The 26,778-nt window shown below is 42.0% G+C and overlaps 2 protein-coding genes across 3 annotated transcripts in view; one reads left to right on the top strand and one right to left on the bottom strand.

Annotated features, from left to right (window-relative positions):
* Positions 1 to 21,373, bottom strand: part of LOC139416444 (coiled-coil domain containing 30) — a 41,836-nt gene extending 20,463 nt beyond the window's left edge. Inside the window, exons 1-17 of one of the 2 annotated variants that reach the window (XM_071165057.1) lie at positions 20,681 to 21,373; positions 19,296 to 19,478; positions 18,673 to 18,793; positions 18,270 to 18,460; positions 18,012 to 18,101; positions 16,606 to 16,759; positions 10,683 to 10,754; positions 7,528 to 7,640; positions 7,215 to 7,306; positions 6,621 to 6,813; positions 6,334 to 6,435; positions 5,827 to 5,952; positions 4,097 to 4,234; positions 3,511 to 3,689; positions 1,945 to 2,200; positions 1,570 to 1,692; positions 1,058 to 1,228 (exon numbers count right to left, since the gene is read on the bottom strand). In XM_071165057.1, coding sequence (XP_071021158.1) covers positions 1,058 to 1,228; positions 1,570 to 1,692; positions 1,945 to 2,200; positions 3,511 to 3,689; positions 4,097 to 4,234; positions 5,827 to 5,952; positions 6,334 to 6,435; positions 6,621 to 6,813; positions 7,215 to 7,306; positions 7,528 to 7,640; positions 10,683 to 10,754; positions 16,606 to 16,759; positions 18,012 to 18,101; positions 18,270 to 18,460; positions 18,673 to 18,793; positions 19,296 to 19,478; positions 20,681 to 20,701 — 2,325 coding nt within the window. In that variant the 5' untranslated portion in view covers positions 20,702 to 21,373. Of the gene's footprint in view, positions 1 to 1,057; positions 1,229 to 1,569; positions 1,693 to 1,944; positions 2,201 to 3,510; positions 3,690 to 4,096; positions 4,235 to 5,826; positions 5,953 to 6,333; positions 6,436 to 6,620; positions 6,814 to 7,214; positions 7,307 to 7,524; positions 7,641 to 10,682; positions 10,755 to 16,605; positions 16,760 to 18,011; positions 18,102 to 18,269; positions 18,461 to 18,672; positions 18,794 to 19,295; positions 19,479 to 20,680 lie in introns of both variants that reach the window. The other variant, XM_071165056.1, reaches the window with a different exon arrangement.
* Positions 21,374 to 22,353: 980 nt separating this feature from the next.
* On the top strand, positions 22,354 to 26,371 carry LOC139417268 (epithelial membrane protein 3-like). The gene is made up of 5 exons (XM_071166528.1): positions 22,354 to 22,537; positions 23,774 to 23,864; positions 23,997 to 24,099; positions 24,195 to 24,335; positions 25,677 to 26,371. Exons 2-5 carry the CDS (start codon positions 23,787 to 23,789, stop codon positions 25,850 to 25,852), a joined length of 498 nt encoding a protein of 165 aa, XP_071022629.1. The 5' UTR covers positions 22,354 to 22,537; positions 23,774 to 23,786; the 3' UTR covers positions 25,853 to 26,371.
* Positions 26,372 to 26,778: the final 407 nt, after the last annotated feature.

The following is a 26,778-nucleotide window of genomic DNA, read 5'->3' as shown; positions in this document are numbered from 1 at the left end:
AAAGAAGCCACTTCTCTCCAGGAAAAACATCAGGGACAGAGTGATAGTCTGCAAAAGGTACAGGGATTGGACTGCTGAGGACTGGGGTAAAGTAATTTTCTCTGATGAATCCCCTTTCCGATTGTTTGGGTCATCCGGAAAAAAGTTTGTCCAGAGAAAACAAGGTGAGCGCTACCATCAGTACTGTGTCATGCCAACAGTAAAGCATCCTGAGAACATTCATGTGTGGTGTTGCTTCTCAGCCAAGGGAGTGGGCTCACTCACAATTTTGCCTAAGAACACAGCCATGAGTAAAGAATGGTACCAACACATCCTCCGAGAGCAACTTCTCCCAACCATCCAGGAACAGTTTGGTGACGAACAATGCCTTTTCCAGCATGATGAGGCACCTTGCCATAAGGCTAAAGTGATAACTAAGTGGCTTGGGGAACAAAACATCGATATTTTGGGTCCATGGCCAGGAAACTCCCCAGACCTTAATCCCATTGAGAATTTGTGGTCAATCCTCAAGAGGCATGTGGACTAACAGAAACCCACACATTCTGACAAACTCCAAGCATTGATTATGCAAGAATGGGCTACCATCAGTCAGGATGTGGCCCAGAAGTTAATTGACAGCATGCCAGGGCAGATTGCAGAGGTCTTGAAAAAGAACACTGCAAATATTGACGCTTTGCATCATCTTCATGTAATTGTCAATAAAAGCCTTTGAAACTTATGAAATGCTTGTAATTATACTTCAGTATTCCTGACAAAAATATCTAAAGACACTGAAGCAGCAAACTTTGTGGAAATTAATGTGTCATTCTCAAAACCTTTGGCGACAACTGTATATGATATATATGATATATATATATATATATATATAAAAAACAATGTTTTAAAAGGATAACAAGATAATGTCTAGGCTCGATGGTGGTACGATTTAAGGGGCGAATCCTAACTTCCACTTAAGCATTTAAGTCTCAGTCCCATTGACATCAATGCACGACTAAGTGAAACTGTCAGTGAAAGTTAGAATTGGCCGTCAGTGAACATGTGTTAGTGTTAAGTGTACCTTGATCTTCTCCTGGTCCAGGAGGGCGTTGTGTCTCTTGAGGTCCAGGTTCTTCTCTCTCTCATAGCGTAGCTCCCTCTCAGCCGAGGTGAACAGACTCTGGGCTCTCTGGAGGTCCTGCTTTAGCTGCTTGCTCTCCTCAGCTTTCTGCCCCAGCACGGAGTCCTGGGACTGGGGAGGCATTGGGGAAGAGGGATGGTGGGGGAACAGATAAGCCACTGAATTGGAAGGGCTGGTTCACCTCAAAAAGGAGAATATCAGCCAATATTTAAAAAAAATGCTGCGTGAAACACTTTTTCCCTGGCTTTATATTTGTGTTTATATTAGGGACTAGACATTTTGTTTCTTAGACTTTAGTGCATCAGGTGTGACAGTAATTTGATTGAGTAATTTTGGCTTATCGTACCGGTATAACGTTGAGTAATATTGGCTTATCGTTGTTCAGTGCCTTATGCGTGACAGTATTGATTGAGTTACACTGACAGGCCGTTGAGGGGACATTGGGTACTGACCTTAGTGCGGGCCTGGGCCTCGTTGATCTGGGCCTGCAGGGCCAGCTGGTGCTGATTGGCCAGCTGCCGCTCCTCCTCCAGGGTGGCGTGCAGACGACTCAGCTCACACTTCAGAGACGCCAGCTAGGAGAGGAGTGCAGAGCACACACGCACGCACACACACACAGAACACACAGAAAGACAGAGACAGACACAAAATCTTTGTTATGGAAGATACATAAAAAAATCACTGATAATTGATGTATGTGGCGACACAATTCGATATTCATACATCCTTTGGCTTGTCATAAATCAGACAAGATGTTTTTCTATTTAAGACCCTATGAAAGTAACCATGTTCACCTTATGTTTCTATGTGAATGCTTATCCAGGTACCTGGTTGAGGCATTCGTCTTTGGTCCTCTCTGTTAGGAGGAAGCTGTAGTCTGATTCTGGGGTATCCTGTCTGGGCCTGGTGGGTCCTGCGGTCTCCTGTCGGGTCTGGGTGGAGAGTTGGAGTTGTTCCCTGAGCCGGAGTAGCTCGATGCCCAGTCTCTCCTTCTCCCCTTCAGCGGTCAGCTTCTCCCGGACCCGCTCACTCAGCTGGGCCTGGAGGTCTGCGGCCCGCCTTCTCTCCTGCACCATCTCATCCCTGAAATTTCGCATGGACAGGCGGACGTGGGAACTGTTACCGTGGCATCATTGAGTGTGACCTGACTAAGACGCATGACTGTATGGCAACCTAACAGTACACAACCGCAAGGCCATACGGGGGAGTGTGAGGACGACAGATTGGAGGGAACGGTACAAGGAATCATAGGGATAGAGCTGCACTCTGTAGAGGACAATTACACCAACCGGTGCCGCAACAAGGCTCACTGTATAATCATGTGTACCACATAACAAAAGAAAATCACATTTCAAACCTCCAGTCACAAAATGACTATGTAAAGAAAAGGTCAGTCTAAAGTGGTGCTCACCAACCTTTGAGTCAAGATCACTTTCAGTCAAAAAGCAAGCCGAGATCTACCGCTTTTTTAAAACGTGAAAAATGTAAGCCTGTGCAACATTAATAAAACCAGTTCTGTAGGAATAAACTTTGGGCATTAGGCCTAATACATGATCACAGAATATTGGCTGTGTGTCTGGCCTGCTAATATTGTTCTTCTCAGGCCATATTAGATCTTAAAACGTGAGCTTTGACAACAAAACAGATCAGTTGTATATCTTGTGCCAGCGGAGCATAAATGGAAATAATTGTATTTTTTTTATTGACCAGAGGGATACCGTCCTCCTACTGATGGTGAAACTCGAGTTGCACCGCATTATTTCTGCCGCATGCACAACTGAACGTTGTTTCTATGACCAGAGAAACTCAAATATTCCCTGCTATTAAAATAGACATAACGAGCTGCTAACAATAAAGAAACGTAGGCCTATCGATACACTTGGCTGCTAATTCAGTGCAGCGCGAGAGTCGGGAGAAGCGCATTTTATGTTTAATAGAAACATTGTTGACAGTGCTGAATAAAAACTTCAACATGAACTCACTCATAAAAACAGCAGCTCTTTGCTGTATTCTTTGACAGCTGCTCTCTGGTAGGCTGGTATCAAACTTTGCTGTGGGGTCGCGGAAGCTGTACTAGGCATGTTGATTTGAGCTATGCGATTGGCCAGGTCAGTAGGCGCACTTGATTAGGCGGAGTTTGCACCTTCAGACAAATGAAATGGTTCAAAATGGGAACACTTTGCCTAACCGGCGCGCCGGGCTTCTGAATCAAGTGCACTTCCGCCAAATGCGCAAAGTCGAAATAAAAAATATATAAAGGAACGCAAGCCTTTATCGTTGGCTTTTCTACAGAAATATTTGGTGATTAACAAAGAATGCCTAGAAGATCTACTGGTTGGTGACCACTGGTCTAGATAATGACCACACACATAATCTATTGTCTAGATAATGACCGCAGTGTGCAATGCTCTTCCTCCAAGCAGGAGAGCACCGAAGTGAGTCGCTCCACTTTCGCTCCCAGCTCCTCCACCTGCGTCCTGCTCTCCCTCAGGTCCTCCTGGGTCCGGCTGCTCTCTGTCTGGTGCTCCCGGTCACTCTGGAGTCTGCTCTGAGCTCGCTCCAACTGGGCCACCTGCCGTGAGCACAAAGTGAATGAAAAACACTTTCACTAGACATGTTGTCTATTCAGATCAATAGAAAATTATTCCGTTTGGCAGCTTCACTCCTACGCCACAATAGTCTCTTGATCAGTGAAGTCGAATACAATGAAGGATAGATTTGAAATTCATCACAAACCGAACACTATTGCCCAAGTCGCACTATAGGGCCGCCTCAAACCATACTTTGCTGGCCCAAACTGTACTTTTATCTTGACCTTTTCAGCACGGTTTCAGCATTTAACCAGGTCAGCCCAGTATATCTCAGCTTGGCCCTATAGTGTGAATCAGAGTTTGTGTTTTTGATGAACGTATAACAGAGGTGTACAGATTGTATTCAGTGATGAACGATGGCAGGGGCAATTTGGTGAATTCAACTCACTTTCTCTTCCAAGATTCCCTTTTCCCCTTTAACTTGCGTTAGGCTCTTGATGAGCGTTTTCCCTTGTTGACATTCAGTTTGCAGGCCCTGTATCTCCAATCGCAACTTCCTCAGCTCCCTCTCATCTCTCTGCAGTGTCTTGAGATGACAGACAATCAGACAATGACAGTATTATCAATAAACAACTATAGTTGCTAAAGCTATACTACTACAGACAAAACTACAGCTATGAAACCAAAGGAAAAATATCTTGCTGTTGTGTATTTCCAAATGATTGAGATAGCATGTGGAAAGGTTACAACAGCCTTTAGGTTAAAACCATGCGAGATGTATTCAGGGGACAAAGTAGACCCCTGATAGATCCAATGGAGAAGGCTGACCAATTCAACCATTGGAGGTAACCAATTATGTGTATAAACCCTGGATGACTGACAGGGAGTGCTGTATTGAACCCACCGCACAGCCATCTTGATTCTCCTCCATTGTAAAAAAGATTTTGGAAGCGATAGAAATGCATTTATGTCTACATACATTTTTGCCAAGTATATTTTACTACAGACACTTTAAAGCATACTTAAATTATATTGTGTGAACTAAACATTAAAAAGAAAATATCTAAACCTTTTCCTTAGAGTATATATTTTTTGGAGTACTAACGTTACTGTCCCCACTACAACAACAAAAATACATGTCATTTTGCCCTTGAAACATTGAATTGAAATACTGTAGAGTTCCATTCATTCCTATGGACGATTGCTCCTACTGGGGAGTACCAATATGGCTGACCGGTAGCTTCAAAGCCTCTCAATGAGCAATGCAGCAGCAATTCTGTCATCCAGGGTTTATATATAGTATGGTCAAATTTCTGCAAAGAAACCACTACTAAAGAACACCAATAAGAAGAGACTTGCTTGGGCCAAGAAACACGAGCAATCGACATGAGACTGGTGGAAATCTGTCCTTCGGTCTGAAGAGTTCAAATTTGAGATTTTTGGTTCCAACCACCGTGTCTTTGTGAAATGCAGAGTAGGTGAAAGGATGATCTCCGCATGTGTGGTTCCAACGTGAAGCATGGAGGAGGAGGTGTGATGGTGTGGGGGTGCTTTGCTGGTGACACTGTTGGTGATTTATTTAGAATTCAAGGCACACTTAACCAGCATGGCTACCACAGCATTCTTCAGCAATACGCCATCCCATCTGGTTTGCGCTTCGTGGGACTATCATTTGTTTTTCAACAGGACAATTACCCAAAACACACCTCCAGGCTGTGTAAGGTCTATTTGACCAAGAAGGAGAGTGATGGAGTGCTGCATCAGATGACCTGGCCTCCACAATCAGCCGACCTCAACCCAATTAAGGAATAAGTTGGACCACAGAGTAAAAGAAAAGCAGCCAACAAGTGCTCAGCATATGTGTGAACTCCTTCAACACTGTTGAAGTTGGATGAGAGAATGCCAAGCGTGTGCAAAGCTGTCACGGTGGCAACTTTGAAGAATCTTAAATATATATATATTTTTTTATTTGTTTAATACTTTTTGTTACTACATGATTCCATATGTGTTATTTCATAGCTTTGATGTCTTCACTATTATTCTACAGTGTAGAAAATAGCAAAAAATAAATAAAGAAAAACCCTTGAATGAGTAGGTGTGTCCAAACTTTTGACGGGTACTGGACATCATTGGACTTCACAAAACCCATTATTCTACCTAGCATGCATTGCAGCGTACCTCTTTGTTGTTTTTAAGTGCAGCCTGGGCAGAGCCGAGGTCTACCTCCAGCTGTCTCCTCCAATCCTTCTCTTCGGTCAGACGAGCCTCCAACAGGGCCACCCTCTCCTGGCTGCTGTCCCTTAACTAGATAGGGGAGGCAGAAAAACATATTACAGTTGGTAAAAGTCCTTATTCACTGATGAAAGTTCAGTTATTTTTGATAGTCCTTCCTGTTTTGTGGTTAGGGGCAACTAGTCACTCAAGCACAGCTCCTATTCTCAAAGTTCACAAACCGTTATGATGTACAATAGGTCACTGGCAATCAAACAGCTATAGGCGATTTCCAGTCTGGGTGTCTCTGGGTGCCTGGGAAGAACTTATTTGGCCTGCTACATTGGTTTTAAATTATTACCATTCATGGGTGCCTGACACTTTTGAGAAAGTAGTTGGATAAGACAAAACAATGGCACAGGCAAGTTAGTTTAGAGTGGAAATTTACAAGCTAACAGCACAACGTTTTCCTACCTGATGTAAGTACGTCTCGGTCTCTCTGCTGACGACACCTCCATCCTTCAGTACCTGGTCCTGAGCACATATCTTCTTCAGCTCTGCCTCTAGGGTTTTAATCTGTGAGTGGACGTTTAAAAAGGAACACTTTATCATTTATAACCTCATATTCATTATCTCCAGCACCATAACAGTGTCTAAATCTGTGAAGAGATTTTTGTCTATGTTTTGTTGGCAAAAAGTTCTGAGAATTTCTCTCTTGATTATGTCATTTCTATCCCTTCTCGTTCAGCCCCCTCTCCCACCTTGCGGTGCAGTCCCTCGAGTTCACCCTCGTGGCGCTGACACTCTTCCTTGCTGGCGTTCTGGGCCTCTCCCAGTAGCGCCTCCAGCTCTTCGTTCCTCTCCACCAGCTCCTCCTGCTCCCGCTGCTGCCTCTGCATGCGCCGCTGCAGCTCCCGCAGCTGGCAACCCACGTCCTCCACAGCCTCGCGACACCTGCAGGACAGGGTGAGAGAGTCAGGGAGATCGTGTGAGAAAAGTGTGTACGAGAGAGGGAGAGAAAGAAAGACAGCGTGAGATATGCGAGGAGGTTAAGGGGAGGGAGAGAGAAAGACGGCACGAGGGAGTCAGATAAATGTGTGAGGGAGAGAGTGTCAGAAAGAGAGAACAAGAAAGATGTCAGATCATTGATGAACGGCAACTGCTGACGTAAAAGGGCTTCATTAAATACATTTGATTGAACAGCGTGAATGCTACTTCTTATGACTGACATGTGGACATGACTGACATGAGGCGACTCCTGGTCAGCACAACCAGAGAAAGACCTCTGAACAGAATGATTCTACAGATGCAGGATTAACCTAATTATTGCAATGGGGCTGAGGGTGCATCCATACCTTTTATGAATCTGCTCCTGCTCCTCAGGTTTCGATGTGGTCAACAACATCATAGGCAGATCTTTAGGGTGCTCACTGCTATTGCTCTCCCCCTGACAAATACAATCATTGTTGTACACACATCATTCCTTCTGTACAAGAAACACAGCCTCACAAGGCACATAAAAGTACTAACCACATCCCATAGTGATGGGAGTTTGTCAGTCTGTGACATTACTGTTCGAGCTTACAAAGAATCAGCTAGGTAATATGTGGTAACCCATTTTTTTAGGGCCCAAAAAGTAGGCTTATATGTTTAGTCAATGCGCACCACCTGTAAGAGGGTTTTCTTCTCAGAGTCCAGGGAGCGCACTCGCTCTCTCAGAACCCGGATTTCCCCATCCAGTCTTTCATTGTGCTCCTTCGCCCTCTGCAGCTCCAGCGTATCTAAGGAAAACAAACAAGCATTGTGTAGAGGGGCTTCACATGGACCTCCACAAATAAAGTGCTTCTTAATAAGTGCTATTACAGAGCATTGGGAAAGTTCAGACCCCTTCACTTTTTACTCATTTTGATACGTTCCAGCCTTCAATCTACACACATTACCCCATACTGACAAAGCAAAAACAGGTTTTTAGAAATTTTAACAAATGTATAACAAATTAACTGAAACATAACATTTGACATAAGTATTCAGACCCTTTACTCAGTACTTTGTTGAAGCACCAGTCTTCTTCGCCCCAGTCGGAGGTCCTGAGCGCTCTGGCACAGGTTTTCATCAAGGATCTCTCTGTACTTTGCTTCGTTCATCTTTCCCTCGATCCTGCCTAGTCTCCCAGTCCCTGTCGCTGAAAAACATCCCCACAGCATGATGCTGCCACCACCGTGCTTCACCATGGGGATTGTGCCAGGTTTCCTCCAGACATGACGCTTGGCATTCAGGCCAAACAGTTCAATCTTGTTTCACATGGTCTGTGGAGTGCCTTTTGGCAACTCCAAGCGGGCTGTCATGTGCCTTTTACTGAGGAATAGTTTCCTTCTGGCCACTCTACCACAAAGGCCTGATTGGTGGAGTGATACAGAGATGGTTGTCCTTCTTGAAGATTCTCCCATCTCCACAGAGGAACTCTGGAGCTCTGTTAGAGTGCCCATCTGGTTCTTTGTCACCTCCCTTACCAAGGCCCTTCTCCCTCGATTGTTCAGTTTGGCTCTGTGAAGAGTCTATGGTTCCAAACTTTTTCCATTTAAGAATGATGGAGGCCACTGTGTTCATGGGGACCTTTAATGATGAGGAAATTCTTTGGTACCCTTGTGCCTCGACACAATCTTGTCTCAGAGCTCTACGGACAATTCCTTTGACCTCATTGCTTAGTTTTTGCTCCGACATGAACTGTCAACTGTGGGACCTTATATAGACAGGTGTGTGCCATTCCAAATCATGTCCAATCAATTGAATTTACCACAGGTGGACTCCAATCAAGTTGTAGAAACATCTCAAAGATGATCAATGGAAACAGGATGAAACCTGAACTCAATTTCGAGTCTCATAGCAAAGGGTCTGAATACTTATGTAAATAAGGTATCCGGATTTTATTTTTAATACATTTTGAAAAAAAAAAAAAAAACTGTTTTCGCTTTGTCATTCCACGCTAAAAATAAGCCACACAGCTGATCTCAATTGCAACCTTTACTGGCCACTGATTTACAGCTCCCTAAATCTGTTGGTGTTAACTTGTAGTGCTGATTACTGGCAAAGTCTGAAGACATTTTCACACTGATGGCTATTATCATCGGTATAAATTAAATCTGCATTTTGAGCAGACCAAGGGTATATGTAACCATTTGACAATCATTCCAAACAACTGAAATAATGTATTTCCTCGTTTACCACAGCAAATCTACTGTGGCAATTTAAAGTACACATTTTATGAATGGAACATTTATTTTGGTGTAGCTTACTCTAATACATTTTTGTTTCCATTTATGTAATCTGTGAATTCTATTAAATACCATTAAAAAAATTGTATGGTCATTCCTTATCAAGATCGGGGGGGGGGGGGGGGGGGGGGGGGGGGGGGGATATCCCTGCACTGTCCATATTTGAAATATGTCAATAAATCAAGCCAATTGTGATTTGTATACAGTCTATCAGCTTTACAGTTTCCAATCGTTATGTCATTGAGGGCTGGATGACATTTTCAGCGGTCTAGTATCAACATGAGAATTTTACCACACAGGTGCATGTAATCTCCCGTTAGTATTGTTTTGAGAAAACCAGCGCTAATACAGTGTTTTGTGCAAAGTTCAGCTTCTTCGTTGCAATCGACCCAAGATGTCTAGGTTCAGAGGTCAAAGGACAAGATTCTTTGGTCTGATGAAACCAAGATTGATCTCCTTGGCCTGAATGCCAAGCGGGGGGTGCTGGGTGCTGGCCTTCTAGGTAGAGTTCCTCTGTCCAGTGGCTGTGTTCTTTTGCCCATCTTAAACTTTTCTTTTTATTGGCCAGTCTGAGATATGGCTTTTTCTTTGCAACTCTGCCTAGGAGGCCAGCATGCCGGAGTCGCTTCTTCACTGTTGACCTTGAGACTGGTGTTTGCGGATATTATTTAACAAAGCTGCCAGTTGAGGACTTGTGAGGCGTCTGTTTCTTAAACTAGACACTCTAATGTACTTGTCCTCTTGCCAAGTTGTGCACCGGGGCATCCTATTCTATTCTGGTTAGAGTCAGTTTGCGCTGTTCTGTGAAGGCAGTAGTGCACAGCGTTGTACGAGATCTTCAGCTTCTTGGTAATTTCTCACATGGAGTAGCCTTCATTTCTCAAAACAAAAATAGACTGACGAGTTTCAGAAGAAAGGTCTTTGTTTCTGGCCATTTTGAGCCTGTAATCAAACCCACAAATGCTGACGCTCCAGATACTCAACTAGTCTAATGAAGGCAAGTTGTGTTGCTTCTTTAAATCAGGACAAGTTTTCAGCTGTGCTAACAGAATTGCAAAAGGGTTTTCTAATGATCAATAGACCTTTTAAAATTATAAACTTGGATTAGCTAACAACGTGCCATTGGAACACAGGAGTGATGGTTGCTGATAATGGGCCTCTGTACACCTATGTAGCTATTTCATTAAAAGTCAGCTACAATAGTCATATTCAACATTAACAATGTATACACTGTATTTCTTATCAATTTGTTGTTATTTTAAAATGGACCAAAAATATGCTTTCTTTCAAAAACAAGGACATTTCTAAGTGACGCCAAATCTTTGAACGGTAGTGTGTGTATATATTATATACACACACAGAACCCCTAGACATAGCAAGAGTTTTCTGTAGACTGGCTAGTTTGTTTCCTAACAGTAGTTTAAGTTAGCCTATCTTACACACTTTGTGTGCATAAATCACCAACTGGCTCCAGTCAATAACGGAGCTTATTGAGACTCAGCGTTAATATGGATTGTGAAAAAAAAGGTCAAGGCAACACAAGTATCTCACCACATTGCTTCAGCTTGTCCACCTCCTTCCTCAGGCTCTCCACCTCTTGAACAGTTTGCTCAAGCTCAGGTCCTACATTTTTTTACAAATGACAAATTGTGACACTTCTATTAGGCCAGCATTTCTCTCACTAATGTCACACTGATTAAATTGTTTAAAAATAATTGTTTTAAATTCCCAACATTTCTCATGTTATGATGTAAAGGGATGAACTTCCCTCCCTGAACATTAGCAATCCTTTCATGGTGATGCAACACTGCGGCATATTCTCCTTTCCCGTTGTGTGAAAATCATAATAAATAAATGTGTTATTATAATATTGTAGGAGTATTTAAAAGTAAGTGTTAAACATGTATTATAAACTGGGTGGTTCGAGCACTGAATTCTGATTGGCTGACAGCCATGGTATATCAGACCGTATACCATAGGTATCTCAAAAAGTTTATTTTTACTGCACTAATTAAGTTGGTAACCAGTTTATAATAGCAATAAGGCATCTCTGGGGGGTTGTAGTATATGGCAAATAGACCACAGCTAAGGGCTGTGTCCAGGCACTCCTCGTTACCTTGTGTAAGAACAGCCCTTAGCCGTGGTATATTGGCCATACATCACACCCCCCCCCCCGGCCTTTCTGCTTAATTATACAGTATGCTACCTAAATTCCTAGTCTTTCTTATAGCCCTTCTTGATATATACAGTGGGGTCTAGAATGATATTGATAAAGATGAGCAAAAAGCATGTATAAAATACAAAAAGCAACAATTTCAAAGATTTGACTGAGTTACAGTTCATATAAAAAGGAAATCAGTCAACTTAAATAAATTCATTAGACCCTAATCTATGGATTTCACATTACTGGGAATACAGATATGCATCGGTTGGTCACAGATACCTTGAAAAAAGGTAGGTGCGTGGATCAGAAAACCAGTCAGTATCTGGAGTGACCACCACTTGCCTGATGCAGCGCGACATCTCCTTAGCATAGGCTGTTGATTGTGGCAATTGGAATGTTGTCCCACTCCTCTTCAATGGCTGTGGGAAGTTGCTGGATATTAGGGGGAACTGAAATACGCTGTCGTACACATCGATTCAAAGCATCCCAAACCTGCTCAATGGGTGACATGTCCATGGAAGAACTGGGGCATTTTCAGCTTCCAAGAATTGTGTACAGATCCTTGCGACATGGGGCCGTGCATTATCATGGTGAAACACGAGGTAATGGCAGCAGATGATATGGCACAACAATGGGCCTCAGGATCTTGTCACGATATCTCTGTGCATCGATCAAATTAAATTGTGTTCGTTGTCCGTAGCTTATGCCTGCCCATACCATAACCCCACCGCCACCATGGGACACCCTGTTCACAACGTTGACTTCAGCAAACCACTCACCCACACAAAGCCATACACGCCGTCTGCCACCTGCCCGGTACAGTTAAAACCGGGATTCATCCGTGAAGAGCACATTTCTCCAGCGTGCCAGAGGCCATCGAAGGTGACCATTTGCCCACTGAAATCGGTTACAACACCGAACTGCAGTCAGATCCCAGTGAGGACGACGAGCATGCAGATGAGCTTCCCTGAGACGGTTTCTGACAGTTGTGCAAACCCAGTATCATCAGCTACCGGGTGGCTGGTCTCAGATGATCCCGCAGGTGAAGAAGCCGGATGTGAAGGTCCTGGGCTGGAGTAGTTACACATGGTCTGCAGTTGTGAGGCCAGTTGTACATACTGCCAAATTCACTAACAATGATGTTGGAGGTATGATAGACAAATTAACATTCAATTCTCTGGCAACAGCTCTGTGAACATTCCTGCAGTCAGCATGCCAATTGCACGGTACCCTCAAAACTTGAGCCATCTGTGGCATTGTGTTGTGTGACAAAACCGCACATTGTAGATTGGCCTGTTACTGTCCCCAGCACAAGGTGCACCTGTGTAATGATCATGTTGTTTAATCAGCTTCTTGATATGCCACACCAGTCAGGTGGATGGATTATCTTGGCAAAGGAGATATGCTCACAAAAAGGGGGGTAAACTAATTTGTGCACAAAATGGAAAAAAAAAAGCCTTCAGTGCATATGGAACATTTCTGTGATCTTTAATTTCAGCTCATGAAACATGGGACCAACACTTTTTACATGTTGCGTTTATATTTTTGTTCAGTATACATACAAATACTGAGATATATTGTATGCTCCAGAAAATCTAAAAACTATTATTTTATACAAACACAATTGCTCAGAGAAAGCAATCTTAAGTCATTTTTTGTGTAATTTTTTTTATTAAGATGGGTAAAAATGATTGTATCCCCTGTTTTCAATACTCCAGCACCCTCTCCTTTGCGAGGATAACGACACGGAGACTTTAAAAAAAAATGTTTTAGGAGATTGAAGAATATGTTGCGAGTGAATTTAGACCATTCCTCCGTAAAGAATCTTTCCAGATCCTTGATATCCTTTGTCTACCCTTATGGACTTCCCTCTTCAATTCAAACCACAGGTTTTCAATGGGGTTCAAGTCTCGAGTCTGAGATGGCCATTTCAAAATGTTGATTTTGGGGTCAATTAAGATTTTGGGGGGGATTTTGTGGTATGCTTAGGGTTATTGTCTTGCTGGAAGATCCACTTGCAGCCAAGTTTCAGCCTCCTGACAGAGGCAGCCACGTTTGGTTAAAATGTTAAAGGGGAACTTTACCAGGACAAATGCCCCAGGAACAGTGGAAGCAAAATAGCCCCATAACATCTGACTGTAAATAAACCCTAGATTACTCATTTGTCCGCCATATTGGTGGTACTCCTCAGAAGGAGCAGTCCTCCATAGCAATGAATGGATTCTACAGTATTTCAATTAAATATTTTAAGGACAAAATGTTATGTACTTAAGAGATTGAATGGGATCTTAAGCACTTACAAATTCATAACATATTGTACGAATTGTAAATAAGGTATCTGTTTTTTTATTGTTTTTTTGTGTGTAGATTAATGAGGAACACATTTAATTTAATCAATTTTAGAATAAGGCTGTATCTTAACAAAATGTTGAAAAAGTCAAGGGGTCTGAATACTTTCCAAACGAACTGTTCATGCATTTCTGTAGCTTCCAAACACTTTTTTTTACAATGGTGGAGTACAAAATTGGCTGCGCAGTGGCTTAAAAACATCGCCCCGTCAGTCATCTAGGGTATAGATACAGTACCAGTCAAATGTTTGGACACACCTACTCGTTTAAGGGTTTTTCTTTATTTTTACTATTTTCTACATTGTAGAATAATAGTGAAGAAATCAAAACTATGAAATAACACATGGAATCATGTAGTAAACAAAACAGTGTTACACAAATCAACATATATTTTATATATTTGAGATTCTTCAAAGTAGCCACCCTTTGCCTTGATGACAGCTTTGCACACTCTTGGTACTCTCAACCAGCTTCACCTGGAATGCTTTTCAAACAGTCTTGAAGAAGTTCATACATATGCTGAGTACTTGTTGGCTGCTTTTCCTTTACTCTGCGGTCCAACTCATGCCAAACCATCTCAATTGGGTTGAAATCGAGTGATTGCGGAGGCCAGGTCATCTGATGCAGCACTCCATCACTCTCCTTCTTGGTCAAATAGCCCTTACTCAGCCTGGAGGTGTGTTGGGTCATTGTCCTGTTGAAAAACAAAATGACAGTCCCACTAAGTGCAAGCCAGATGGGATGGCGTATCGCTGCAGAATGCTGTGGTAGCCATGCTGGTTAAGTGTGCCTGGAATTCTAAATAAATCACCAAGTGTCACCAGCAAAGCACCCCCACACCATTACACCTCCATGCTTCACAGTGGGAACCACACATGCAGAGATCATCCATTCTCACAACAGTTGGAACCAAAAATCTCAAATTTGGACTCATCAGACCAAAAGACAGATTTCCACCGGTCTAATTTCCAATGCTCGTGTTTCTTGGCCCAAGCAAGTCTCTTCTTCTTATTGGTGTACTTTAGTAGTGGTTTCTTTGCAGCAATTCGACCATGAAGGCCTGATTCACGCAGTCTCCTCTGAACAGTTGGTGTTGAGATGTGTCTGTTACTTGAACTCTGTGAAGCATTTATTTGGGCTGCAATCTGAGGTGCAGTTAACTCTAATGAACTCATCCTCTGCAGCAGAGGTAACTCTGGGTCTTCCTTTCCTGTGGCGGTCCTCATGAGAGCCAGTTTCATCATAGCGCTTGGATGGTTTTTGTGACTTGAATCTCAAATATATTTTGATTTATTTAACACTTTTTTGGTTACTACATGATTCCATATGTGTTATTTCATAGTTTTGAGGTCTTCAATATTATTCTACAATGATTAGGTGTGTCCAAACTTGACTGGTACTGTACATCATTGACTCCAACACACGCAGGTCTTTTATAATGGCCAGGCATCACCTTCCATTTGAGCAAATAAACACCAGGTGGGCCGCCGTGTCTTATATCCCTCAGACGTGTACATTTTGATAAAACCGTCAATTTATCAGTTGGATCACATACATCTACACAAACTAAACATGTTAACAATATTTGTTTTCTCTGAAAATCCCCAGATTAGGAGGCGGGATCAGGTCAGCCAAGTATTGTCCAATGAGGTTGCAGAGTGGAACTGCTGGCTGAACTTAGACAAAATCTCTGTAATATCACTTTAATTTAACCTCTCGAGATGAGAAAACATGTTTGTTATGAAGTTGAAGACGTGCTCTTTAAACAATGTTAAAATTAGGTGAAATAATTATTTCTGACAAAAATACACTACCCAAAAGGCACTATTTGTAGAATGGTATTATAAAGAATTACAAGTAATTACAAGTAGGCTATACATGCACACATTTAGCACTGCATCAAGTGTAAGCCTGCCTGTTAAAATCAATATTTGTGCATTTTATAGGCCTCGCCTCCTTTCCGGAATTTCCTGCTGCATTCTCCTGTTTATCCTCAGTCATTTGCTGGCTTACCCATCTGTCCACTACAGGGGTTCTGCCTTTTTCAGGTACCACAAATGTGCAGCCAGGGTGGCAACTCAACCACTTTCTCCTACTCTGTACTCTTGCTGCCACCACCACTCACACCAAACAACTTACACCATCCAACCTTCCAACAATCATCTGATGACAAGAAGCCAAACTTCTGATTTGGGATGTATTGATGTGTTTGACTAATGGTATCTCTTTCAGTTATTGTTGGGCCGTAACACAGATTGATAAGACCAAATGCTAATTTTATTTGTGTGACTGCAGGATTACACCCTGAACTGCCCAGCAAATAGTGTACTAAGAAAGTGTGTCAGGGAATATCAATTAAATTATCATTTATATTAGTCCTCAGAATTGAGAAGATGTTCATGTTATTGCTTGGTACTACAGGTATCTGCCAAAATTATGGAAACACTTGAGTAAGTGAAGAACACAAAATATATTGAAAGCAGCTGTGGTTCCTGAGTTAATTAAGCAATTAACATCCCATCATGCTTAGGATCATGTATAAAAATGCTGGGCAGGCCATTATTTTGTCTACCATGGCTAGGCCCCCATAGGATGAAAATGCCCCCCTCTCCACAGGACACGAGTGGTCACTGAATGGTTTGATGCCATGGCCATCTCAGTCACCAGATCTCAACCCAATTGAACACTTATGGGAGATTCTGCAGCGGCACCTGAGACAGCATTTTCTACCACCAACAACAAAACACCAAATGATGGAATTTCTCATGGAAGAATGGCGTCACATCCTTCCAACAGAGTTCCAGACACTTGTAGAATCTATGCCAAGGTGCATTGAAGCTGTTCTGGCTCGTGGTGGCCCAACGCCCTATTAAGACACCTTATGTTGGTGTTTTATTTTATATGGGCAGTTACATGTACAATATAATGAGAAAGACAATATTGTATAATTGTTTTCTCATACCACACATGGCTTGGGTCTTCTTGGCAGACTCCAGCTTGTCTGTCAGTCTGCGGATGTCCTCGTGGGCCATGGAGAGCCGCCGAGATGCCTCCTCCAGATCCCTCTCTAGCCGCTGGCGCTCGGAGCGCTCCTGGGATACGTCCTCATTGTGGACCTGAGACAGAGGGAGAGCAAAGACTACGGAGTCAAGGTATCACGTCTGTGTTAGAGCTTTAAACAAATGCATGTGGTAAAAATGATGGATAAAATGTTTATAGATATTTGCATCTGAAAGAGTACATAAATGTACTGAAGCTGAAACCCAAATAAAAACCACATATTGACACTTGGTTTCTCTTGGTAATAATTACATTTACAGGGCTTCATATAAAGTGCACAATTTCCACCAGACCCATAACTCTCCATGCCCATGCCATTCAAAATGTCTTAAAAGGAAAATGATTTAAACAGATAGTGAGGCTCCGGGGTTAGCAATGTGAGCAGTTTCGTGGACGCCTTGCCAGTGCGGCTCTGAAATAGGACTTGAAAGGCAAGAACCACAGAAAAGTTGTCCCATGCAGTCTTGCCTCAAGTTATTACAGCATCATGGTTAGTTGGATGTGGCAGATAAGATGGGGACCTACAGGTGCACCATTGTGTGTGCTCTGTGAGGACTTGCGTAGGCCAAACAGCTTCTTCCAAGGCCTCTGAGCTGGAGACTGCTGCTCCTTGGGAAGAAAGACCACGGGACAGAAGGATTGACAAGAGACCCTATGAGGGTATCCCCACTGTCCAGGATTAATGCCAGCTGCGTCAAAGCGTTATCAACTTAAACGCTAAATCAGCATTTCTCAAACTCGGTCCTCAGGACCCCAAGTGGGATTTTTGCCCTAACACTACATGGCTGATTCAAATGACCAAAGATTGATGATTAGTTGATTATTTGAATTGGCTGTGTGGTGTTAGGGCAAAAACCAAAACGTGTACCCCTTGGGGTCCAGAGGACAGAGTTTGGGAAACTTTTTTTTTGGTATTAAATATCAATCTGCAGTTTCAACAATAAAGAAAGTGACACCCAGAAATGTAACCATTTAAACTGACCATCCATGATATCAAAATGATGGTTTAAACCATGTTTTTAGACTATACAGTGTTTGCTTATAATCAAATTGTTTACAAACTAAGGAGTTTGATGGGGTACGACAATTGAACTAAACTCATGAGGCATTTATAACTTTTATCATTCAATAATCAATGGGTATATATAATGAATTTAAGTCCAAAAATTGATGTAGCAATTGCAGATTGGTCCTTCAAGTCAGACTTCACCTCCTTATCTCTATTCTTTCACAACCTGAGAGAGATGCTGACTAGTCTAAAGCAAGAGGAGGTTTTCCACCCAGATATCTACAGTTATCCCTCTTTACCTGGCTCATGCTTTCTTTGGTACGCTGCATGGTCTCCCTCTGCTGTCTTAACTCTTCCTCCAGAGTGTGGCGAATATGATCCAGCTCGTCCTGTGAAACACAGCAACCCCACACCCCAGGACAGTCACATACATGTAAAACTCCACTCCGTGACTTGGAAATATACTTTCATGACTGTATTCAAAAACAGCTTTCCTTATATCCTTCATTGTGTAACACAACGAGGTAGAAAATAACCAATAAAACATATTCCGTTACCTGCAGGTGGACCTCCCTGAGGTTGCCTGTGAGGTTCTGCGTGTCCAGCCTCCTCTCTGCAGCCTCCAGTCTCTCCAACAGCGTGGCCCTCTCCACCAGCAGGTAGGCCACCTGCTCACTGGTGCTACTGAGGCCAATTTCACCCAAGTCCTCCTGGGCCAGCATCTCCACCACCTCCTTCCTCTGGGAATCTGTCAGACGGTGGAAAGGTGAGCAATTGGGTCAATGCAGTATCTTGCCCAATCCCAAACGGATATTAATCCCAACCGCCCAGGTATTTGTGGAGATAGAAATAAACAAGATTCTGTGTCTACACTGTTGTTCAGCCAGTTTTTTACAGAGTGTGCTAAGTGACAACAGTGAGTGCCAGTGAAGACATCTTCCATTGGTCTTGCCTAAATACCTTGCTGGAGCCTAATCTGCTGGAGGTCTGCGTGGAGCTGCTCGTTGTCCTGCTCATACTCGGCTGTCAGAGACTCACGCTCCTCCAGCAGGCCACGGATGTGCTCCACATAGTTCTCCACCTGAGACAGACCGATAGCCATCCATGAATGACATTGGACCACGGATGAGGCTACCCCCCATTAGGGATGGTATTGAGAACCGGACCAGTACTTTCCTAGTACAAGTATTAAACTGGACAGAGCTGACTGAATCCAATTGGAACTTTTTGTGCCTGTTTTCAGTTATAAACACTGTTACCATGAGTTAAATGAAAAATAAATGTAGAATGCAATATGTGGACTGAATACAGTAGGTCAAGACTATTCACCAGAGGTTCACCACAAATGTTATATGAATGCCTCATTAACCATTCTTTAGAACTAGGCATCAGATAACAGATCCTAGCCTACCATCTGTGGTGACTGGTGTGTTATTATGTGCATTACATCTTAGGCAACTGTTCCAGAAGCAATTGTGTAATTTACTTCAAAACGGTTAGCGGGATAACTGTGGTGGGAATTGCTGATCCCAAGTCAGTTCATTGTAATTAGAGTGTGGTGTCTGCTGAGCTCCGTGCCTCACCTCTTTCATCTCGGTGGCCTGCTGTGTGCGCAGTGTGTGCAGCTCCTGGGTAGCTGTGCGCAGGTCTCCCTCACAATGCAGGAGCTGACGCCACAGGTGCCGCTGACACTCCTCCGCACTTGCCGAGGGAGCCAGGCCGCCCTCCTGCAGACGCAGTGCAATCTGATCCAGCTCCGACGGGACCTGAGCGCCACAACAAAACACAAACAAAATGATACATCATGGTTATTTCCTTTTTATAGGTGATGCCATGTCATACAATTTGGAGTGATTGAATGATTTAATGGCAAAGCAGTCATTTAACTGTAATGTGATCTCCTTTGTGACACATGGGAAGACGCGCAAAGAGACCCCTGCCAATGCTAAACACTGCCTAATATAGAATTCAATACTGTAATTTGCAAGCCCCATAACCTGAGATGGCTCATCATTCAACGATGAGACTACAAGGCTAAGACATTGTTCAACATGCTAGTAGGCAGAATTGCTCAACAAACTTCCACAGAGCATCAGGTCTCATCCACCCCCACCTGTTGTTGTGATCTAACAGAAAATATTACTGCCAAGTCAAAATTGTTCTGTTAGGTTTGTTGTGAGTTCACAATGACTAAATTGCAATGGAACTGAACTGTCAATTGAACTGTCAGTTGTACTCATACTTTGCTATCACATAGGGCCCTATCTCTAGAGTACCCAAGAGGGCATACAGCCAGCCCTAGGGATGAGGTATGGACCTCAGCTGGACAATGTGAACTACAATCCCGACACTCTGTTTTAACATTTAGAAACGCTAATAAAACTTGTTTGCGTTTCGGTTTTGGAAACCTTTGGAACTTAACTTTCATATCACAGAAATTATTTTACAAAAACATACTGTTAGTTTTTTTTTTATAAAATCCCACAGAGGTGTTTTGCATTGCACATTTACCTAAACTAAAAGAACACTTCTTGAGTTAATGGCAACTCGGGAGGGAACAACAACAAAAATGTTGGCTCGTGTAGCTGTATTACACAAAAAACCTTAGTGGAAATCTGTAAAAACAGCTAAGAGTGAGTATATTTTGTATTTATAAAGTTATTTTTGGATGATAATTAAGTTGTGTTCAATCAAGGTTTGCAAAAGTATATCGCAATGAAGGATTCATGTTTCTAGATAGAGCATTTCACACTTGAATCCCCTCAGCTAATCAAAAGGAATGTGGAATTGGAGTCATGATAAGGGCAAATAGGGCCCTGGGCTAGACTAAGAACTAGCTACTGAAGTTTAGCAACTAAAACATTTGCATTGCATGACATGCAGTTTTAAAATTAACATCTTATCAGGCTGGCTGACTTCATACATATGCCTATCTCGTTTAAATAAGCAAATGCAGGGTTGAGTTTACCTCATCATGATCCATGTCCATACACTAGCTAGATCCAAGGGAGTTGCATAGGCAAGTGATGAACTGTTTCCTTCAGTAAAAAGTTACCAAGTAGCGGGCTACATGGTATACTGTTGAACAGATTGTGGTTTGAAAGGCATGACAAGGATGGTTGCAAGCCAGTGAAATCCATAGACAGCTGTTTAGAACTTCCATCCCAAGTCAATTACCTGAAAAAGATGACAGGGCAACTATAAACAGAGCAAGGAATGAACGAGTACAGCTAAGCAAGGCTTAGTCGAGACGATTATAGTTAGCTAGCTAACGTTAGCTAGCTAACGTTGGGGAGCTGTCATGATGGTCCAGCAGCAGCTACTACGTTAGTTTCTCTCGAGAAACCCAAGGTGGCATTCTACTGCCGTTATCCCTAGACTCGAGTTAACTAGCTAGCATCTATGAATAGTCTAACGTTACTGACGTTAGCTACTACAGAGAACGAAACTCTGAAGCGTGCACTAATGTCTGTCTGACTGATAACATTTCAGGGTGCAATGTCTCAGACAACCTTAGTTAACTATCTAGCTATAAAATAGAGGCAGTGCAACGTTAGCCAGCTGGAGTTTAATGAAATTCCTAATCCTGCCCAAAATGTCTGACAACGCCTGAGAGGAAAGACTTGCTAACGTTAGCAATCACAGAGAGTTAGCGCTTACTAACGTCAGGAAAACGAATGATCGCTGACTGCATGCATGCCAAAAAAAGTTATTAATTAATAGTTGTAGGCACAACTGAGCGACTTCAAATCTTGGACGCTTGGCTCGATCAAACGTATTGCACCGCCACGTCCAGCAACATACCAACCTACCAACCTACCTACCTAGCTACCTAGCTAGCACCGAAGCTCAGGTGCAGCAGACACTCACTGGTGTATCCAGTAGTCAGCAGGGGTGGACAAGTTTGGTCGCTTCTACAAGCACCTAGGCAACGGAATATACCATTCCGGTGATACGGGGGATACATGGGAAAATCTATCTATTGTATGATGGGGAGAAATATGTGGCTTTTATCATTTTATACAAAACAGGAAATGGTAACAATAAAACTATGTACAAAAAAACAACGTTCTATACATTTAGTGGTTCTGTATCTGTATAAAGCTGAAAACACCAACACGTGGAATAGCAGGGCCAGAATGCACCCACATTTATTTCGGTCAGTACAGTAAATTCCTTTGAAAATGAATGCCTTATAACTGTATTTAGCCTTCTGTATGTCATTTAATTGAATTGCTTTGTGGCGTGATTTGCATTTCTATTTCATTGTTGCCAGTCAACTTTTTAACTCACCACACGCCCATGCAAATTAACATAATGGTTTGTGTACTGTACAGCCACATTTAGGCCTAGCACACTCCCACTCTAAAATGGCTTTTTTTTACATTTTCTTTTTTCTTATATATCTTTCTTTGGGAGTTGAAGATGTGGTGAGCATAAGTAGTGCACTATGATCATATAGACAGACACCAGATGTGGTTTTAACTCAAAGTGAAAGGTTTACAGTAGACAACTTTTCATGTGGTTTGCTGTTCTACCGCTCAAGGGTGGGTCTGGTTTGAGTATTTTTTAGATGGTGATTTTGGACTGAAGGGAGTCAGCAGAGCAAAGGGAGCTCTGTTCAACTAAAAGGAAATGGGCGTTTAGGGTTTCTTTAAAAAAAACTCTTCAGCATTCCTCCTCCTTTCCTCCTCATGGAAACTTTGGAAATGGAGTGATTGAAAAAAATAAAGGGGGAGTGGCAAGAGAGGAAAGGAGAGGACCACCAGAGGGGAAACTTTTACAGAGAGGCTGATTCAGAGGAGCGTGAAATACACAAACTAAGGTGCGTAGAGATTCTTCAATGATAATTCTGAATTTCTGGAGTACATTCACCAGAGAGGTTTGTTATATAAATGTTTTATAGGCCTACTTGTCAGATTCCGATTCAAGAAAAACACGTTCTTAAATCACCAGACTGAAGTAATCAGAGCATAACGCATGGAATTGAGAAAGCTTGTGACTTTAACCATTTTCTATTAATGTTTTGAATTCCATGCTAATTCTCATTCAACTCAACCATTACGTCACATCTTAGACCTTCATTCAGTTGTCAGATGGAATTTGTTTCATTTAATAGTATAATTTGACAATCACGATATACCCACCCCAAATTGGGCCCCTCCTAAAGATTGAGATCTATACAGACGTGTTCATCCTTCTACCCTTTTTGCTGGGCTAATTCATCATGTCCCCTGTGGTAAAATTATATTTTTATGTTTATGACTAGCATACTAATACAGAACTACTATGTTATGACTATGTTCAATGTTTGTAGTGTTGTTGTAATAATATGAGTGTGATCGATTAACCTGGATTTGCTCGTTACAAGTTTAAATGTTATAAAGCTAATGTTAAAACTATTTGTTAGCCCAGTTGAAAACGGTTTTGTCCTCCAAATTATGAAGCACTTATTCCCCTTTTCCATCATAGCAGAAGTTTGAGGTTACTTCAGTAAACAACTTGTCACAATTTTTATTTCAACCAGCCCCGCCCTCTCATTTAAGTACATGTTTATTACAGTGACACAGACCAGTCAAAGAGCAGTTTTAGAAATAGTTAAATAGCTCTCTGTTTTGTGGCCTTATATAAGAGAGTGTCCTGTATTTTCACAGCTCAGACTTTCTATTTGCGTTTGGGGTGACATTTATTCGAGCTCAGAAGCACACAGTGGTGGAAAAAGTACAAAATTGTTGAGTTGAGTAAAAGCAAAGATACCTTAATAGAAAATGACTCAAGTAAAAGTCATGTGAACCTGATGAAAGACATACATTTGCAAATATTACTTTATATTTAAAAAATGTTTTTAAAGTTTTTTAATTTAACCTTCATTTAACTAGTCAAGTCAGTTAAGAACATATTCTAGACCACATGTTTCTTTTTGCCATAATCAAAATATTGTTTTGGCTGCCCTCAAACCAATAAAAACACCAACCAAGCCAAAACTGAAACAATAAATGTTGCCTATTACGTGTAAACCATCTGTGATTTCAGCCACATTTCAATCTCCATTTTCTGACAGGGACCCTGTTCAGATGGCGTACTTGCTGATGTTTGTGACCCTGCTACATCTAATCACCTTGGCCATGCTCTTCATTGCCACCATGGAGAAGGTGAGAGCTCTACTTCACCAATATATATTTTCATTATTGTTAGTTAAGATGTAAATGTGTGATAAAAGTAGTTCAGCCTTTCTTAAACAATACAACACATTTACTTACTTACTGCCTCTCGTTCCCTCTTAGTCCTGGTGGGTATGGGATGGGATGGAGAACTCAGATCTCTGGTATAACTGTAGATTTGACAATGACACTGGAACCTGGTTGTGTGCCTCCTCCAAGGAGACTGGTAAGCATATTTTTTACCCCATGAAATCATTGAAATCTTCCCTTCCCTGACAGTTTGAGGTGCATATTGATACATTGTTCCTTGTTCTTCCTCAGAGTGGCTCCAATCAGTCCAGGTGTTGATGGTGCTGTCTGTGGTCTTCTCTTCGGTTTCCTTTCTGGTTTTCCTTGGGCAGCTCTTCACAATGTCCAAAGGGGGGCTATTCTACTTCACCGGGTTATGTCAAGTCTTTGCAGGTAATGAAGTGAAAGAATGAACCATCTCTATCTGCCACTAGGACTGTTGTAGTTGATTTGAAAAAGGTAATGTGGTCAGAAAAAGCGCATGGTCCTAACCACCAGTGCTAGATAATGTTTACAAACATTCACACGTGCTGTGAAAGACCAACGAGCTCCCCTTATGGTGAAATACTGCAGTCTCCTTCAAATCCTTTCAGCCTACCTCTGAAAGTTTTTTCAGTGCTGTGTTACGGTTGTTTTAATATAGCAGTTCGATGAAAGTCTAGTATAGGTTTATTTCAACACTAGTGTAGAGTGTCAGTTGTTACAGCCCAAGTCAACCGCTTTGCAATAACCAGAAGACGAACCATTAGCTTGTTCATGAGTACATGCCACGTTAGACCTACGACAACATCAATAACAAATGCCTCTTCAGCAAAGCCCTCTTCAGTATGGAATCAATCAAATCATAGGGGTGCTTAACTTCCCCCTTAATTCCTTAATTTCATTCTTTCTTTCCTTTATTTTAGACTTTTCTTGACACTATAAAATAAACAGTGAGCCTAAATTGTGCATGGCGTTTCGTTGCCATGCTTGCTGACATCCAGTATATAATTTTAGTGTTGCGATTTAGTGACTTTTTCATCCAAATTATCGTTTTCAGCTGGAAGCAAACTCGTACTGATGATTTATGCGAACTTGGAATAGACGCATGGCCGCGGGAAGATGTTTTGGGCTGGGGGTGCTGTAATGTATGTACTTATTTATCAGGGGGTTCTGCATCACCCTCAGCACCCCTACTTCCTGTGGCTATGAATAGGCAAATGTCTTTATGCTGGTTCAGTCACCGATTGACAGCTCATCAGAACAGTCCATACTCAGGCTCTGTATACCTGATGGGAGGCACCAATTCAGCACTCTGATTGGTGTGGGCACATACTCACACCTGATGCTCCTTTTCGTTGATTATGGGGAGGTAATGCACACAGAATAATTAACTCCAAAACAGGCAGGGACAACAACATAACACAGTATACAGTAGAGTTATCTTGATGTGGCTCATTTAAGAGGGTTACAGGAAAGAATAGAATAGATACTTTATTGTCTAGTGTTCAACGGAAATGTTTCATTTTGCTGTCACAGTACACCCAGTGCTTGACTTGGGCAGGATCTCACTGGAGCTGAGTACTGGCACCTCAACTTTTCTAGTGCTTGAGAATATTAGCTACAAACGGTTGTGGAGCTCCTGCACCTAAATATAAACAGTAACTCCACCCAAAATGAGTAGCGGCACCTATTTCAGTCCAAAGTAAGCAGTGAGTACACCCCTAATTTAGCTCTGGCTTTTGATTCTCTTAGGTCTCACTGCATTTGCGGCTGCTCTCATCTACACGTTGCACAACCAAGAGATCCTCCAGGACTCACGAAAGCTGACCGAGGGACATTTTGGCTACTGTTTTATACTGGCCTGGGTGTGTGTGCCGCTGCTACTCATCAGTGGAGTCATGTACATCCACCTACGTAAGAAAGAGTGACCATGGAAGAGAGGTGAATACTGAGCACAAACAGAAAAGCATAGTTGTTGACATTGAGCTATAATAATATCAGAGGTGATGGAGCTCAATCACATGAGTACAGATCTGGCTCTGTTACTTTGTTGGCATTTAGAAGCAGCTATTTCTGGTCAATCCAAATATTGATTGGATCTTGGATAAAAGCGAATCTGGTGAAGCTTTTAAATATAGCATGTTTAGTAGCCTATAGAGCATCGGTATACAGTGCTACAGGCAATTATATATATTTTTCCTGTTTCCAAAATATCTGTGTCTGAAAAAGTCTGAAAGCTCCAAGTCAGTATTTATTGTAAATCTGGGTGACTTAGGAAGCCAATGATGACAACTGCCAAAGAAGTGTTGCTGATATATTGCAGAATCAAGCTTGTTTTGATTTGAAATGTATGTATATGAATAGGGAAATATATTTTTGTACTTGCAATATGTAGTCCTATCAGCTAGAGCTGCTCTAACGTTCCTAAATAAAACACATAGAATATGCGTTGAAGTTGTTTCTTATTATATTCTCTTTTATTTATTTGATTGAAATGCTCTTATTTTCAGTTTGCAGGACAAAACACGCCACATACATATTTTATATTCAATTCAGTAACAGTTACCAGTAGTGATCATATCCTGTTGTTCTTTTCCCCCTGAAATGATCTATCTACACATGAAGATAGCAGCAAGGTCACTATAGGTAAAGTTGTTTTCCTGGGCCTAGGATAACAGATAACACTACACAATTCAACTCAATGGACTAAAGTCAGGAAAGGATCAAAGACAGAGTTGAATCATTAGTGTGCATGCAAGTCCACTCTAGATACTTGACATTCAATGTGCCAAAGGGGCATAAGGGATGCAGATTGGATATATAGTTACAATAAAGACTTGATTTGATGTGGTGC

This window comes from Oncorhynchus clarkii, chromosome 9 (genome assembly GCF_045791955.1).
Source record: "Oncorhynchus clarkii lewisi isolate Uvic-CL-2024 chromosome 9, UVic_Ocla_1.0, whole genome shotgun sequence".
Taxonomy (NCBI): Eukaryota; Metazoa; Chordata; class Actinopteri; order Salmoniformes; family Salmonidae; genus Oncorhynchus; species Oncorhynchus clarkii.
This window is presented reverse-complemented; position numbering and strand designations above follow the sequence as displayed.